Genomic DNA, 18,980 nt, shown 5'->3' on the forward strand with positions numbered 1-18,980 from the left:
TTCCATGTGTAACTCTGTGTTGTGGTATGTGTCAAACTGCTTTGCTTTATCTTGGCCAGGTCGCAGTTGCAAATGAGAACTTGTTCTCAACTAGCCTACCTGGTTAAATAAAGGTGAAATAAAATGTGTATTCCCAGTCATGTGAAATCCATAGATTAGGGCTTAATGAATATATTTCAATTTACTGACTTCCTCATAGGAACTAACTCAGTAAAATCTTTGAAATTGTTGCACATTGCGTTTATATTTGTGATCAATGTTGTAATGACATTATGCTGTGGCAGAGCCAGGGTGAAATGTCCCTTTAAGGGGAAACTCATCAGCAAAACAAATCAACATGATGATGTGGCCAGTGACAATATCCAATAAGGTCCAATATCTTGAAGACCTGACTGCTGAAATGCAAAATATTTTTGGGACTGTATCAACAGCGGACTAATTAAAAAAATACCAAAATATAGTTTGATTTTCCCTTTTATAACAGATCGTACAAATGCCAACACATACACAAACACACACTACAAGTCAAGCTGTAACCCTTTAAAACTAAACCAAACAGGATAATTTAACAAAGGAAGCCATGCACGTCTTTTATTTCTATTGAATTGTTTTCTGATTTTCTTTTGCTGTTTGACTGAAAGTGTGTGAGTTTTCAGAAGCGCGCGCACACACACACACACACACTTCTCTGTTCTGTATAGACTGAACCTAGAAGACATGCTACAGCACATAGCTGACATTCTTTACAGGTGTTGTAGGAGGCTGCATGCATGAGAAAATAACTTTGCCCAACAACAAAAATGTGGGTTAGCTGGCAGTTTGAGAGCGTTACAAACGCCAACGTTCTTGTCACATCTTCTGCATTAAGTCCCCAACGCACAGAACATGCCTCTAGAAATACCACATGGAATGACCGCGTCGAATGTCTGACTGAAAATGAGAGAACGAGAAAGAGAAGAATAGAAGAGAGAGAACACTCCCCGTCTGTTTTTCCCTATCTTCCTCACTCCCTCCCTCCCTCCTTCCTTCCTCCTCTCGCTCTGTCTGTCCTCTGCTCTCCCCCTTTCTAGAAAACATGAAGGAAGAAAGAGAAGATAAGAATCCGGGGGGGACGAGTGTGAACAAGAGAAAGTTCCAGGAAAGCAAGAGAGGGGGACAATAATAGGCGGATGGAAGGAAGGAAGAAATTAAGGAAGGGATCTATCAAGCCATACAACGCGATTAAACGAGACATGAACGAACTATATATTGACCTATATTAAACGTAGCTACTCGACTATTCTCAACTTGTGACGTTTAAAACTATTTTAGCATAGTTGAATACGCAAACTTTGGCTATTAGGAACCAAGTTATCGTAGTTTCTAATTCATACAGCAACTTCCAGCGTTGCAAGTCACAGCTCACCCCGGAAAAGGATTTAGCCCCAAGGACCACCGACGAGGGCAGGTCACCGCAGCCGGAGTTTAGGCGTTGCCACACGGCTTTGACCCGGAGCCATGGCCGGGGCGAAGCCAGGAGTCCACGCTCTGCAGCTCAAACCGGTGTCGGTTCACGACATACTAAAACGGGGGAGCAAGTTTATCAAATGGGATGAGGTTAGTAGTTATATAGCCTAGTGGCTCTGAACGTGTTTGTTTGTTTGTTTGTGAGTGAGTGAGTGAGAGAGAGTTATAGCCTACATTTAGTTTTCTTCTCGTTTTCCCCCCACCACAAGTGTTCAAGTTGCATTCATTATAAAATAATAGTAGCATAGTTGATTTTATTGATACATCCTTACTTTGTGGACTTTAGAGTTTACTATTCTAGACACTGCAGTCCAGAGGCTGTAGGTAGGTATGTCCCTACAGGACTGCTATAGGCTAGGCTACATGTCACCCTATTCCCTATACCAGGGATCATCAACTAGATTTAGCTGCAGGACAAATCTTTTGTTGAGTGGAGGGTCAGGAGACTGGAACATAATTACAAGTAATTTGTAGACTGCCCAAACAGATGTAATATTTGCCTAAAACAATCATTTCAAACCTTGCTTACATTTATATATGGTCACATATATCTCTTGAGGGGCCAAATAAAATCACCCGCAGACCGCAAGTTGGGGACTCTTGCCCTATACTTTTGACCTATTGGCTCTGGTCAAAAGTAGTGCACTATATAGGGATTAGGTTGCCATTTGGGATGTACACATCGGACTGTCCTGCATACCTATACCTATCCTGCAATAGATCGGCCTAGCTCTGCTCTCCTTTGAATTCTTGTCAAGCAAGTTTTTCCACCACTCAGGTCTTTTAGACAACCCAACTATCCACCAAAGCCCTTTTTCTTTCCCACTTTTAGCCTCCTCTCTCTTTCTGTTTTGTTCTAGCACCATTTTGTCACTTTTTTTCCCAAGGGATTTTGATAGACAGTGGGAGTCAATGGAATGACACAGGGTGAATTATAATTTTTTATCTCAACATAGGAGAGACAGACTTTGTGAATTGAGTTTCTGAATGAACATTCCATAGGCCTACTCTTCCAAACCATGTCGACATGTAGCCTAGGCTGAAACACCCACATTTGTATGTCCCTAACTCTATTTAAGACATTTTAGGACTATTTTAGTACTTCCTGTTTCAGGTAGAAGGTTGTTAGTCTGGAAACAATATTTTTTGTATTTTAATAAAGCAAGACAACCCAAATATGTTTTACGGGAAATTCCACAGATCTCCCCACTGGATTGGCCCCTACTCTCTCTTCCATGTATTTTCACCCCTCCTTGCCTGGCAAAGGTGGACTGTGTGTGTGTGAGAGAGATATATTACGTTTCATTGTCAGTATTTTAGAGGAGGGCGCCTGAAGCATTTTACTGCTTTAATGGTGTCAATAGGAAAAAATATTTTTGCAAACAGACAGAAAGAAGTAATAGACTACAAATAAAATAAAAATGTATTTCTCATATGCGCCGAATACTACAGGTGTAGACCTTACCGTGAAATGCTTACTTGCAAGCCCTTAACCAACAATGCAGTTCAGGAAATAGAGTTAAGAAAATATTTACTAAATTAACTAAAGTAAAAAATAAAAATAAAAGTAACGCAATAAAATAACAACGAGGCTATATACAGGGGGTACCGGTACAGGTTAGTCAAGTTAATTTGTACTTGTAGGTAGGGGTAAAATGACTATGCATAGATAATAAACAGTGAGTAACAGCAGTGTAAAAACAAAGGGGGTAGGTTAATGTAAATAGTCTGTGTGGCCATTTGATTGTTTGCTCATCAGTCTTATGGCTTGGGGGTAGAAGCTGTTAAGAACACTTTTGGACCTAGACTTGGCGCACCGGTACCGCTTGCTGGAGAGAACAGTCTATGACTAGGGTGGCTGGAGTCTTTGGCAATTCTTAGGGCATTCCTCTGACACCGCCTGGTATTGAGGTCCTGGATGGCATTTGCATTCCTTCTCTCACTCTTTCACTCTCTTTCTTCTCTCTCTCTGTTTCTCTTCCTCCTCAGTCTCACTTCATCTATCTTTCTTGCTTTCTCTCCTCTCTCTCTCTCTTTTGTTTTATCTATTTTATCTCTCTCTCTTTTCTCTTTTCTTTTATCTATTTCACTCTCTCCCCCCCTCTCTCTCTCCTCTCTTCCTCCTCTTTCTTTCTTCCTCCTTTCTCTGAGGGAATTCCCAGGAAGTTGTTAGGCCTGTGATTAACTTTGCGAACTGCAAGGGACAATGTGCACATCTCTCCACTCCCTCTTTCGCCTCCTATATCCCTTCCTCATTCGCTCTCCCTCTGCAGAGAGAAACAGAGCTGATATGACGAGACTAACTTGTAGTAGGAAAGAGAGAAAAAAGTGTCAGAGAAAGAGGAGGAGTGTGGGAGAGGAAAGAGAGGGAATGTGAGAGAGCAACATTTCACGTTGTTCAGACCCCAAATAAGGACATCTGATTTGAGAAAATGGGAAAGAGCCGAGAATCTAGCCTCAAGTTAATACCAGCCCCCCCCCTCCCCCACACACACACACTGTAGAAAGACATGCAGCACATTTCTCCACCTACAGTGAGTCAATGTGTGTGTGGTGTGTGTTTCACTCTGAATTACTTCCTGTCTCAGCTTGTTGTGCTCTCTGGAGCCAAAACTACTTTCCCAGCCCTCACTACCTTCTCCCTCCATCCCCCTCCCTCCCTCCCACCCTTCCTACACCCCCTTCCCTCTCTTTCCCTCTTCTTCAACCCTATCCACTCTGCTCCTCAATTTAGATAAATCACAGTTGAATTCAGTAAAAATGATTCTGTGTAACAGAGAGAGAGAGAGAACCTCTACATACTGTTGCACCAAATACCTCTGTGAGTTCAATCCTGAACCCTTGTCTCTCTCTGTCACACACACACACACACACACACAAACACACACACACACACACACACACACACACACACACACACACACACACACACACACACACACAGACACACAGATCCTGGACAGTACAGTTTAGTGTACTCTGGACTCAAGAACCTCCCTAGAATGCAAACCTGATGGTACCATATTCTAGTGTTATGATACCAGAATTTTTACCTCGAAACCAATACCAGCCTTACCGTCACGATACTCGATACCGTCACGATACTCGACACCAAAACGATACCATAGCAAAAAAATAAGGCATATTAGCCAAGTCACAGAATGGCACTTGATCCAGACAGATAAACTCAGGTACTGCTCTGTTCAATCATTGGTCATCTTTTGAGTTCAATATCATTACATTTGAAATGTTTTATGTCAACATTTTTTAGAGACAGCTATGTGTGCATTAATGAATCAATTATGCAATCATACAATCAATTTGACTTTGTTTTTACCAATCTAACTACATTGAACAAAAAATATGAATGCAGCTATTTCAAAGATTTTACTGAGTTACAGTTCTTATGGAAACCAGTCAATTAAAATAAATTCATTAGTCCCTAATCTATGGATTTCACATGACTGGGAATATAGATATGCATATGATGGTCACAGATACCTTTAAAAAAATTGTGTCATGAATCAGAAAACTAGTCAGTATCTGGTGTGACGACCATTTGCCTCATGAAGCCCGACACATCGCCTTCGCATAGAGTTGATCAGGCCGTTGATTGTGGCCTGTGGAATGTTGTCCCACTCCTCTTCAATGTCTCTGCGAAGTTGCTGGATAATGGCAGGAACTGGAACGCGCTGTTGTACACCCTCAATCCAGAGCATCCCAAACATGCTGAATGGGTGACATGTCTAGTGAGTATGCAGGCCATGTAAAAACTGGGACATTTTCAAATTCCTGGAATTGTATACAGGCCGTGCATTATCATGCTGAAACATGAGGTGATGGCGTCAGATTAATGGCACAACAATGGGCCTCAGGATCTCGTCACAGTATCTCTGTGCATTCAAATTGACATCGATTTTTTTTATTGTGTCTGTTTTCCGTAGCTTATGCCTGCCCATACCATAACCCAATAACCCCACTGCCACCAATGTTGTCATCAGCAAACTGCTCACCCACACAACGCCACACTCTGCCATCTGCCCAGTACAGTTGAAACCGGGATTCATTTGTGAAGAACACACTTCTCCAGCATGCCAGTGGCCATCGGAGGTGAGCATTAGCCCAATGAAGTTGCTTACGACGCCGAACCACAGTCAGGTCAAGATCCTGGTGAGGCTATACGCAGCCAAGACAGAAAGATAAATGCGATCAAAGCAGCACCGCCCCCTCAAGAGTCTGAGCCTGCCTGGCAGGGTTGGTCCAACAAAGTCAAAGCCCCCCAAATGGTTGAGCACAATATACAAGGAATTTCTCAAAGCTGCTAATGAGAACCTTGACAACCTTGTATATAGATGGTTGGAATTCCAGTGCTGTGCCCCCCCCCATTCCAGTGCTGTGCCCCCATTGTGGCCCTGGTGGCACAAAATGATCAGATGGTCTGACTGCACAGAGATGCTTGGGAAAATGGTCACAGCGGGAGACCAGCATGTGTGTGTTTCAGGGGAAGGGGTTGTATCTGAGCTCCATCAGCTAGGACTTTACATTGGTTAATCAAATCTCCCCATTCTTGCAAAATTTTGCATGCCTTCTCAAACTGCTACAACTGTATATGCATTCGCACATTGAGTTGGGCTCGGAACAACTGTTGAACATCTGAGCTTGTGGTTGTTTGTGGGGGAAGGATGAGGAGTGTGTATGAGTGTATGTATCCCAGATCTGTTGCTATGGGGTAATGATGTTAGGGACAATATAGGATGAATCACAAGAATTGCTTGCCAAAATAATAATTGCTTGCCAAAAAAGAAATTGTTGTAATGCCAATCCTGGTTATAGGTAACAATCCTTTGTATGAACTGCTTACATTGTTACACATATTAGTTAATTGTGGAAATAAATTAAGATATGCAAGATTTATTTACAGTACCAGTCAAAAGTTTGGACAAAAGTTTGGACATTCCCAGGATTTTTCTTTATTTTGACTATTTTCTACATTGTAAAATAATAGTGAAGACATCAAAACTATGAAATAACACATATGGAATCATGTAGTAACCAAAAATGTTTATATTTTAGATTCTTCAAAGTAGCCACCCTTTGCCTTGATGATGGCTTTGAACACTTTTGGCATTCTCTCAACCAGCTTCATGAGGTATGCATTTCAATTAACAGGTGTGTCTTGTTAAAAGTTAATTTGTAGAATTTCTTTCCTTAATGTGTTTGAGCCAATCAGCCCTATCTTGTCACAATACATCTATCTTCTGTATACAACCCCTATTTGGTAAAATACCATATTAGTCCATATTATGGGAAGAACAGCTCAAAATAAGCAAAGAGAAACGTCAGTCCATCATTACTTTAAGACATGGTCAGTCATCTGGAAAATTTCAAGAACTTTGAAAGTGTCTTAAAGTGCAGTCGCAAAAATCATCAAGCACTTTGATGAAACTGGCTCTCCTGAGGACCGCCAGAGGAAAGGTTGACCCACAGTTACCTTTGCTGCAGAGGGCAAGTTTATTAGAGTTAACTGCACCTCAGATTGCAGCCCAAATAAATGCTTCACAGAGTTCAAGTAATAGACACATCTCAACATCTACTGTTCAGAGGAGACTGCGTGAATCAGGTCTTCATGGTCAAATTGCTGCAAAGAAACCACTACTAAAGGACACCAATAATAAGGAGACTTGCTTGGGCCAAGAAACACGAGCAAGTGTTATGGTGGAAATCTGTCCCTTGCTCTGATGAGTCCAAATTTGAAGATTTTTTGTTCCAACCACTATGTCTTTGTGAGACGCAGAGTAGGTGAACGGATGATCTCTGCATGTGTGGTTCCCACCGTGAAGCATGGAGCAGGTGTGATGGTGTGGGGGTGCTTTGCTCGTGACACTGTCAGTGATTTATTTAGAATTCAAGGCACACTTAACCAGCATGGCTACCACAGCATTCTGCAGTGATACGCCATCCCATCTGGTTTGTGCTTAGTGGGACTATCATTTGTTTTTGAACAGGACAATGACCCAAAACACACCTCCAGGCTGTGTAAGTGCTTTTTGACCAAGATGGAGAGTGATGGACCTGGCCTCAAAATCACCCAACCTCAACCCAATTGAGAAAGATTGGGATGAGTTGGACTGCAGAGTGAAGGAAAAGCAGCCAACAAGTGCTCAGCAAATATGGGAACTCCTTCAAGACTGTTGGAAAAGCATTCCTCATGAAGCTGGTTTAGAGAATGCCAAGTGTGTGCAAAGCTGTCATCAAGGCAAAGGGTGGCGACTTTGAAGAATCTAAAATGTAAAATATATTTTGATTTAACACTTTTTTGGTTACTACATGATTCCATATGTGTTATTTCATAGTTTTGATGTCTTCACTATTATTCTAAAATGTAGAAAATACTACAGATAAAGAAAAACCCTTGAATGAGTAGGTGGGTCCAAACCTTTGACTGGTACTGTAGTTTTATCTAAAAATGATAACTTTTTTAAATGTTTCACTATTTTTATGAAATTCCCTGAGGAGGATGGTCCTCCCCATCCTCCTCTGAGGAGCCTCCACTGCTCTAGAGACATTGCGCATTGTGGGCATTGAGTACAAACAAAATGGAATTCAAATAATTTAACGGATGTCGGACATTTAAAAAAAACAACAAAAAAAACCAAACATTTTGGTTAATTGCTCATTAACCAGTAATGACATTCATGAGACAAGGGTGGTGGCCAGTTGGAGCCCTATTCTCACACACAATCTGTTCGCTGAGACAATAGATTATCTTTAGGAGAGATGTGAGAGAGAGACCGATTTTAATTTTTTTTTTTTTTTTTAAGTGAATTAATAATGTTTTGGTGGCAATCAGCTTTAAAATCAGCTTATTTTGCATTATGGTTTGCATATTATAACAAACAAAGTACTAGGGCAGTGAATTGATGTTAGATTCAGCTGTAAGCTGACACGAAAAGAGAGGGGAGTAGAATAGTATAGGCAGGTCGGCCATCAGGGAGACAGTCAGAACTGTGCACTAGGCCTATCTATCGGCAATCAAAAGCTGTATATTGCAATGGAATGCTGTATCTCGCAATTTCTTGGCTTGCATTGCCTCGCAACTTCAGTAAATCAGGGCCTGTTATCAATGAATAGGCTAGGATATTGAGATGAGGGAGATGCAACACTTCACACTCGCACAGTATCTGCACGTGTGCACAGGTTCGCTTCCAGTGATCACATCGTGGTAGCCAGGGCACCAAAACAGCAGAAAAGTTGAGCCTTGCTCTTCGAATGCTCTTAGATGTTGCGGAAATTAACCCACTATGCTGTTTACTTACTGCATCTGCGTCATCATTTTTGGGCGGGATTTTTCTTAACGTTAACAATCCCATTTTCGATTAACATTTAGACCCCTACCGTGCAATACTACCATATTCCCTAAATGGGCCTTGTTCAAATGTAATCCACTGTAATGGGAATATTGTAGCATTTGGGATGCAGCTCTTGTGAATTATCTGAAAGTGAAATGTCTATCATAGATAGGCTTCTGAATGTTCTTTATGATTAAAGAGATGAAGGGAGAGACAGAGGGAATGACATGATGACTGAATAAGTTAGGAAGGAGGGAGGGAGAAAAGAGTTTGTTAAAGAGTTACACCACCCACTGAATCAAACCATTAGTCTCACAGAGGGGTGAGAAATGTAGAGGAAGGGAGGGAGGAAATGGAAGAAACCTGCCACTGTTTGTCTACGCGAGTCACACCACTTAGTGAAACACGGTGTTAACATGAGAGAGGGAGAGATGAATGGAGACGGAAGGAGTGGTTGAGCCAGAGGGGAAAAGAAAGAGAGAGAAAGGTCATAGGTCAAACTCAGACGTGAAGTGAAGCATTTTGGGATTGACATAAGTATTCTGCTTCTCACCACTCCTCTGTTCCCCCTCCTCATCCCTCTCTTTCTCACGGTCTCTTTCTTTAGTTTATTTAGTAAATATTTTCTTAACTCTGTATTGTTGGTTAAGGGATTGTAAAGTAAGCATTTCACGGTAAGGTCTACACCTGTTGTATTCGACACATGTGAAAAATAACATTTGGTTTCCTGTACCCGCTCTCTTTATCCTTACTTGTGCTCTATATCTCTCTCCCTCCCTGTCTTTTTCTCTTTTCATTCTCTCTGTCTATCTCCTTCTCTGTGTCATTTCTTTCCCTACCCTAGTTGTCATTCTCACGGTCTCTGTCTTCCTCTCCTCATTCCCTCTTGCTCTTTTTCTTTACCACTTTGACTTCTTTCCCTCCATCTCTCTTTCCTTCTCCTTCTCTTTTGCTTAATGATTTTCCTGTCATCCCTTCCCCTCTACCCCATTTCCTCTCCTCACCAGAGTCCAAAGGTTATTGACTGTCATCAACCTTTGTTGCCAAAGCAGCCACACACACACACACACACAGTCTGGTTGTCCCTGTATAATGACTGGTTTATTAGAGGTGCTGAAAACCCAGACTTCAACTTTATAGTGAACATAATGAAAACATTCTGCCCCTCTCTCCCTTGTCCCCTCCCCTCTTTTCCTCTCTCTACCGCTCTACCGCTCTTCTCTCATCCTCTTTTTCTTTGGTATTATTCTCACTGAATAGAGTTATCTGGACAAAATTTCAATTTACATACACGTTTCAATTCCCATTAGCGACTAGAATATCACGAGCCGAGAGAGGGTTCAGTTAACAATTTTCCTTGGCAGCTAAAAAGTACTGTAGCCACTTGCCAAGTGGCTAAGCATTGCAAACTATTTTACTATCTAGCTAGCTGCTAGCTAAAGTTAAGCAAGCAAATCTTCATGCATCAACCATATTATACAGTTAATTATTGCTACAAAACCATATTACATTCTTGAATAATGCAACAATTCACAAGCATGTGCAGACAATTAAAGGGTTTATTTTCTCATCTGTACACTCATTACATTTTAGCTTCACGACAAAAGCACAGCGTTACTGCTAGTTAAAGCTAACAACAGGCCTTCATCAAGTAACGTTAGCCTATCAAAGAATTAACGATTATCCTGCGAATATAAAAATACAGTCGGCCTACCTTACAACATTATATGCTTAATTTTTTATCAATATCATGCAAATCAGGCTACATGTGGTAAAAGGAAATTGCGACTGAAAACGTGGGTAAATTCACTGAGAAGTTGAGCTGTTATATATGGAAGCCCATTCCTGCCGAAAACAAAATACATATAGATCATACATATAAGTTATGTTTTTTTATTTGAAGCATCTTGTGGCGATTTCCATCTCTTCATGTTGCAGAGATCAGCACAGCAGTGCTGCCTGCAAACGTGTGGGCGATCTGGCATTTGCCCCAGCACTTTTGGTTAGGTTTAATAAAATATATTGCATATTTTATATTTTATTTAACTAGGCAAGTCAGTTAAGAACAAATTCTTATTTTCAGTGACAGCCTAGGAAGAGTGGGTTAACTGCCTTGTTCAGGGGCAGAACGACAGATTTTTACCTTGTCGGCTCGGGGATTCGATCTTGCAACCTTTCGGTTACTAGTCCAACGCTATAACCACTAGGCTACCTGCCGCCCCACTAAAAAAATAGTTGTTTATACTGATTCGCCTCATTGTTTGACAGGATTTTATCCTCCTTAGGGCCAGGACGTTTTCCAGGAGTTTATTATTTTGTTTTATCATATAACCTATCATATAGGTTCATGCTCTACAACATTCGCAGAGTACAGTTGTTGCAGGTCCTAATCCAGGCACTTGTCATCTCCCGTCTGGATTACTGCAACTCGCTGTTGGCGGGGCTCCCTGCCTGTGCCATTAAACCCCTACAACTCATCCAGAACGCCGCAGCCCGTCTGGTGTTCAACCTTCCCAAGTTCTCTCACGTCACCCCGCTCCTCCGCACACTCCACTGGCTTCCAGTTGAAGCTCGCATCTGCTACAAGACCATGGTGCTTGCCTACGGAGCTGTGAGGGGAACGGCACCTCCATACCTTCGGGCTCTGATCAGTCCCTACACCCAAACAAGGGCACTGCGTTCATCCACCTCTGGCCTGCTGGCCCCCCTACCTCTGCGGAAGCACAGTTCCCGCTCAGCCCAGTCAAAACTGTTCGCTGCTCTGGCACCCCAACGGTGGAACAAGCCCCCTCACGACGCCAGGACAGCGGAGTCAATCACCACCTTCTGGAGACACCTGAAACCCCACCTCTTTAAGGAATACCTAGGATAGGATAAAGTAAGCCTTCTAACCCCCCCCCCCTTAAAAGATTTAGATGCACTATTGTAAAGTGGTTGTTCCACTGGATATCATAAGGTGAATGCACCAATTTGTAAGTCGCTCTGGATAAGAGCGTCTGCTAAATGACGTAAATGTAAATGTAACCTAATTAGAAAAAATCTGGTCCCATCATAGCCCATATAAAACTGTTTTTTACAGCTGATTTATTACTATTTCATACCCAGAGTTTTACCTGGTTAGGTTAGTCTACCAGATCAGGAACTCTGGGCCCCAGGAAAACAATTTCCCCTCTACCACTCTGGGACCTGTAAAATCACCGCACAATGTTACAAATGAAAAAACGTATTGTATTTGTATGATCTACTATCTCAAAATGTTGACTGATGTAGTTTGACTTGCGTATCTCACTGTTGACTTACATATGTCAAAATGTTTTGATAGTATCGACATAAAAAAAAGATGCCACAAGATGCTTCAAATGAAAAAGCATAATTTATATATATGACCTACAGTGGGGGAAAAAAGTATTTGATCCCCTGCTGATTTTGTACGTTTGCCCACTGACAAAGGATCAGTCCATAATTTTAATGGTAGGTTTATTTGAACAGTGAGAGACAGAATAACAACAACAAAAAATCCAGAAAAACACATGTCAGAAATGTTATAAATTGATTTGCATTTTAATGAGGGAAATAAGTATTTGACCCCCTCTCAATCAGAAAGATTTCTGGCTCCCAGGTGTCTTTTATACAGGTAACGAGCTGAGATTAGGAGCACACTCTTAAAGGGAGTGCTCCTAACCGCAGCTTGTTACCTGTAAAAAAGACACCTGTCCACAGAAGCAATCAATCAATCAGATTCCAAACTCTCCACCATGGCCAAGACCAAAGAGCTCTCCAAGGATGTCAGGGACAAGATTGTAGACCTACACAAGGCTGGAATGTGCTACAAGACCATCGCCAAGCAGCTTGGTGAGAAGGTGACAACATTTGGTGCGATTATTCGCAAATGGGAGAAACACAAAAGAACTGTCAATATCCCTTGGCCATGGGCTCCATGCAAGATCTCACCTCGTGGAGTTGCAATGATCATGAGAACGGTGAGGAATCAGCCCAGAACTACACGGGAGGATCTTGTCAATGATCTCAAGGCAGCTGGGACCATAGTCACCAAGAAAACAATTGGTAACACACTACGCCGTGAAGGACTGAAATCCTGCAGCGCCCGCAAGGTCCCCCTGCTCAAGAATACATATACATGCCCATCTGAAGTTTGCCAATGAACATCTGAATGACTCAGAGGACAACTGGTGAAAGTGTTGTGGTCAGATGAGACCAAAATGGAGCTCTTTGGCATCAACTCAACTCGCCGTGTTTGGAGGAGGAGGAATGCTGCCTATGACCCCAAGAACACCATCTCCACCGTCAAACATGGAGGTGGAAACATTATGCTTTGGGGGTGTTTTTCTGCTAAGGGGACAGGACAACTTCACCGCATCAAAGGGACGATGGACGGGGCCATGTACCGTCAAATCTTGGGTGAGAACCTCTTTCCCTCAGCCTGGGCATTGAAAATGGGTTGTGGATGGGTATTCCAGCATGACAATGACCCAAAACACACGGCCAAGGCAACAAAGGAGTGGCTCAAGAAGAAGCTCATTAAGGTCCTGGAGTGGCCTAGCCTGTCTCCAGACCTTAATCCCATAGAAAATCTGTGGAGGGAGCTGAAGGTTCGAGTTGCCAAACGTCAGCCTCGAAACCTTAATGACTTGGAGAAGATCTGCAAAGATGAGTGGGACAAAATCCCTCCTGAGATGTGTGCAAACCTGGTGGCCAACTACAAGAAACGTCTGACCTCTGTGATTGCCAACAAGGGTTTTGCCACCAAGTACTAAGTCATGTTTTGCAGAGGGGTCAAATACTTATTTCCCTCATTAAAATGCAAATCATTTTATAACATTTTTGACATGCATTTTTCTGGATTATTTTCTTGTTATTCTGTCTCTCACTGTTCAAATAAACCTACTATTAAAATTATAGACTGATCATTTCTTTGTAAGTGGGCAAACGTACAAAATCAGCAGGGGATCAAATACTTTTTTCCCCCACTGTATATGTATTTTATTTTCGGCGGGAATGGGCTTCCATAGTTTTTTCCGTGGCTCAGTGCAGCCGCCAGATGACAGTTACTGCTACAATTTCAGAACAGGCTGTTACTGCAATTTCAGGTAAAACCTCAATAAAACAATCTCAAATATAAGGGAATTCAGGAGAATGTTTATACATTTCAGCTGTTTCAAAAACATTGCTCTGTTATTACCATTTACAGTGCCTTCAGAAAGTATTCACACCCCTTGACTTTCTCCACATTTTGTTGATATAGACTAATTTTAAATGTATTAAATTGAGATTTTGTGTCACTGGCCTACACACAATACCCCATAATGTCAGTGGAACTATGTTTTTTTACATTTTTACAAATGAATTAAAAATGAAAAGCTGAAATGTCTTGTGTCAATTAGTATTCAGCCCCTTTGCTATGGCAAGCCTAAATAAGTTAATGTGCTAAACTCACATAAATTGCATGCACTCTGTGTTTCAACATGGTGAATTTATCAATTACACTTTGGATGGTGTATCAATACACCAAGTCACTACAAAGATACAGGCGTCCTTCCTAGAGGTCGACCGATTAATCGGAATGGCCGATTAATTAGGGCCGATTTCAAGTTTTCATAACTATCGGTAATCGGCATTTTTGGACACCGATCGTGGCCGATTACATTGCACTCCGCGAGGAGACTGCGTGGCAGGCTGACTACCTGTTATGCGAGTGCAGCAAGGAGCCAAGGTAAGGTGCTAGCTAGCATTAAACATCTTATAAAAAACAATCAATCTTAACATAATCACTAGCTAACTACACATGGTTGATGATATTCCTAGTTTATCTAGCTTGTCCTGCGTTGCATATAATCGATGCGGTTCCTGTTAATTTATCATTGAATCATAGCCTACTTCGCCTAACGGGTGATTTAACAAGCGCATTCGCGATCAAGGCACTGTCGTTGCACCAATGTGTACCTAACCATAAACATCAACTCCTTTCTTAAAGTCAATACACAAGTATATATTTTTAAACCTGCATATTTAGTTAATATTGCCTGCTAAATCAAATCAAATCAAATTCATGCTAACATGAATTTCTTTTAACTAGGGAAATTGTGTCACTTCTCTTGTGTTCTGTGCAACAGAGTCAGGGTATATGCAGCAATTTGGGCCGCCTGGCTTGTTGCGAACTGTGTGAAGACTATTTCTTCCTAACATAGACAGCCAACTACGCCAAACGGGGGATGATTTAACAAAAGCGCATTTGCGAAAAAAGCACAATCGTTGCACGAATGTACTTAACCATAAACATCAATGCCTTTCTTAAAATCAATACACAGAAGTATATTTTTTTAAACCTGCATATTTAGTTAAAAGAAATTCATGTTAGCAGGCAATATTAACTAGGGAAATTGTGTCACTTCTCTTGGGTTCATTGCACGCAGAGTCAGGGTATATGCAACAGTTTGGGCCACCTGGCTCGTTGCGAACTAATTTGCCAGAATTTTACGTAATTATGACATAAAATTGAAGGTTGTGCAATGTAACAGGAATATTTAGACTTATGGATCACCCGTTAGATGAAATACGTAACGGTTCCGTATTTCACTGAAAGAATAAACGTTTTGTTTTCGGAATGATAGTTTCTGGATTTGACCATATTAATGACCTAAGGCTCGTATTTATGTGTGTTATTATGTTATAATTAAGTCAATGATTTGATATTTGATAGAGCAGTCTGACTGAGCGGTGGTAGGCAGCAGCAGGCTCGTAAGCATTCATTCAAACGGCACTTTCGTGCGTTTGCCAGCAACTCTTCGCTGTGCTTCAAGCGTTGAGCTGTTTATGACTTCAAGCCTATCAACTCCCGAGATTAGGCTGGTGTAACCGATGTGAAATGGCTAGCTAGTTAGCGGTGTGCGCGCTAATAGCGTTTCAATCGGTGATGTCACTCCATCTGAGACCTTGAAGTAGTTGCCGCGGCTTTTGTGGAGCGATGGGTAACAGTGCTTCGAGGGTGGCTATTGTCGATGTGTTCCTGGTTCGAGCCCAGGTAGGGGCGAAGAGAGGGACAGAAGCTATACTGTTACTGGCAATACTAAAGTGCCAATAAGAACATCCAAATAGACAAAGGTATATGAAATACAAATGGTATAGAGCGAAATAGTCCTATAATTCCTATAATAATTACAACCTAAAACTTCTTACCTGGGAACATTGAAGACTCATGTTAAAAGGAACCACCAGCTTTCATATGTTCTCATGTTCTGAGCAAGGAACTTAAACGTTAGCTTTTTTACATGGCACATATTGCACTTTTACTTTCTTCTCCAACACTTTGTTTTTGCATTTTTTAAACCAAATTGAACATGTTTCATTATTTATTTGAGGCTAAATTGATTTTATTGATGTATTATATTAACTTAAAATAAAAGTGTTCATTCAGTATTGTTGTAATTGTCATAAATATTTTTTTTTAAATTGGCCGATTAATCGGCATCGGCTTTTTTTGGTCCTCCAATAATCAGTATTGGTATCGACGTTGAAAAATCACAATTGGTCGACCTCCTAGTCCTTCCTAACACAATTGGCGGAGAGGAAGGAACACCGCCCAGGGATTTCATCATGAGGCCAATGGTGACTTTAAAACATTGATAGGAAAAAACTGAGGATGGATCTACAGCATTGTAGTTATTATAAAGTACTAACCTAATTAACAAAGTGAAAAGAAGGAAGCCTGTACATAATGAAACATTTCCAAAAATGCAATCTGTTTGCAACAAGGCACTAAAGTAATACTGCAAGAAATGTAGAAAAGAAATGAACTTTTTGTCCTCAATACAAAGCGCTATGTTGGGGCAAATCCAACACACATCACTGAGTACCACTTTTCATATTTTCAAGCATGGTGGTGGATGCATCATGTTATGAGTAAGCTTGTCATCAGCAAGGACAAGGGAGTTTTTGGGGGTAGATAAAAATTAATGGAATAGTGTTAAGCACAGTCAAAATCCTAGAGGAAAACCTGGTTCAGTCTGCTTTCCAACAGACACTTGGAGCCAAATTCACCTTTCAGCAGGACAATAACCTAAAACACATGGCCAAATATACATACACTGGAGTTGCTTACCAAGACAAAATTTGAATGTTCCGGTGTGGCCTAGTTACAGTTTTTACTTAAATCAGCTAAAAAAGAAATGATCAACAACCAACTTGACAGAGCTTAAATAATTTCTTTAAAGAATAATGTGCAAATATTGTACAATCCAGGTGTGCAAAGCTCTTAGAGACTTACCCAGAATGACTCACAGCTGTAATCGCTGCCAAAGGTGATTCTAACATTTATTGACTCAGGGGTTTGAATACTTATGTAATCAAGATATATTAGTGTTTTATGTTTCATAATCTTTTTTGACAAATGTTTGAATTTGTCTTCCATTTTGACATTACAGAGAATTTTGTGTAGAACGTTGACAAAAACTGACGATTAAATACATTTTAATCCCACATCAAAATGTGGAAAAAGTCAATGGGTGTGAATACTTTCTGAAGGAACTCAACGAGACAATTCTGTTCACAGTGCCCTGCTTGGAGGGGGCAATTGTGGTTAGACAGATGATCACCAACGAAGCGTTTAGGCAAAACACAACAGGCTGTTCTACATGCAAATTGTTTGTGTGTTTGTAAGATAGTGGAAAGTAAAACATCCATTTACGGTAAATGGTTACGGATGAGACAGAGCGATAGAGAAAAAGAGATGGCTGAGATTACTGCTTTTTCTTTTATGTTGTTTTTCCACAGTAGAGTATTCCTTAAATGTATAACAGAGTAGTTAGCGCTAGACCTAAGGTCAGTTTTATGTTTGCCCTTAATCGTTAAAGTTTTGTTTATGATATGGTTTAGCTGATCCTAGATCTGTGCCTATAGGTAACTCTGATTTAAGAATGATAAATTACTGGGAGCTCATATTTGATTACTTATCAAAAGCTTTTGATCGAGTTATAGCCCCACATCCACTGATCTGTCTTTTTTTGCAGTTGATGGAAATAACCTGGATGGGAAGGCTGTCTCTCTCTGTACTCTGTTAGCCAAACGGCTCATATTGCAAATTTGGAAATTGGAAACGGCACATACCTTTTGAGATGTTTTTACAGTATTTAAATAATGTAATGCATATAGAAAAGTTTTGATACAATACCTTCAATAGAAGTCCAAAATGTAACAAAATATGGCAGCTGATACTTGATAAATGGTTCAGTAAGGACTAGTCCCCCTTCACAATTGTGATAATGATCTGTTGCTACGCTGTGCTGTACTTCAATCAATATTTATTTTTGTTATAATTACATTGCTTGTAATGACTGTGCACTGTCTTCTTATAATATGTACCACCTAGTGGTACACCACCTTTTCTTAGCTTTTTTTGTATATGTGAGTAAAATATGGAATCCATAGCGGTGAAACTGCCATGTTCATTTGCGATATTATAAGCACAAAAATGTTACAAACAAGGAACACTGTTTTTTTCCCTCTGACATCATCGCACGCACAATAGAGTAACATATGTGCTACGATTTTATTTTACCACGATGCTAGATGCTCATTTCCTCAACTAAAATGATAACAAATGCACCTGGGGCTTCAGTGTTTTGTTCTCTAATTCTGTGATTTCTTCAATGCTACAGTGAATGTTATTGTTTATCTCTGTTTTTTCGTATTGGAAAATAATAAACGGATTATATCTTTTTTTTAAAGAAGGATAAATTATGCCGTTAAGACAATAGTTGGGTTTGGCTGTTTGGCAACAAAACCGACGCATGCGCAACTATTGGGCAAAACAAACGGGGCTGGCTTAGATTGTTGACCACATGTAAACTGTATTTAGTCTCTAAAGTTTATTGAAAGCATAAATGCATCTAAAAATACATCGTTACAGTTGTTGTTCAGCTAGCTAGCGAACCTTAGCCATATTAGCATAGATGTGATTTTAGCCATATTATCATAGACATAAAGAACATGATAAATACTTATTTCCCTCATTAAAATGCAAATCAATTTATAACATTTTTGACATGCGTTTTTCTGGATTTTTTTGTTGTTATTCTGTCTCCCACTGTTCAAATAAACCTACCATTAAAA

General features: G+C 40.6%; 1 protein-coding gene across 2 annotated transcripts in view; it reads left to right on the plus strand.

The window, feature by feature from the left end:
- Positions 1 to 725: 725 nt before the first annotated feature.
- LOC115198619 (1-phosphatidylinositol 4,5-bisphosphate phosphodiesterase beta-3) overlaps positions 726 to 18,980 on the plus strand; it is a 105,687-nt gene continuing 87,432 nt past the window's right edge. For both annotated transcript variants that reach the window (XM_029760691.1, XM_029760692.1), the window contains exon 1: positions 726 to 1,596. In XM_029760691.1, coding sequence (XP_029616551.1) covers positions 1,498 to 1,596 — 99 coding nt within the window. In that variant the 5' untranslated portion in view covers positions 726 to 1,497. The remainder of the gene's footprint in view (positions 1,597 to 18,980) is intronic.

The sequence above is a fragment of the Salmo trutta genome, chromosome 8 (assembly GCF_901001165.1).
Source record: "Salmo trutta chromosome 8, fSalTru1.1, whole genome shotgun sequence".
NCBI lineage: Eukaryota > Metazoa > Chordata > Actinopteri > Salmoniformes > Salmonidae > Salmo > Salmo trutta.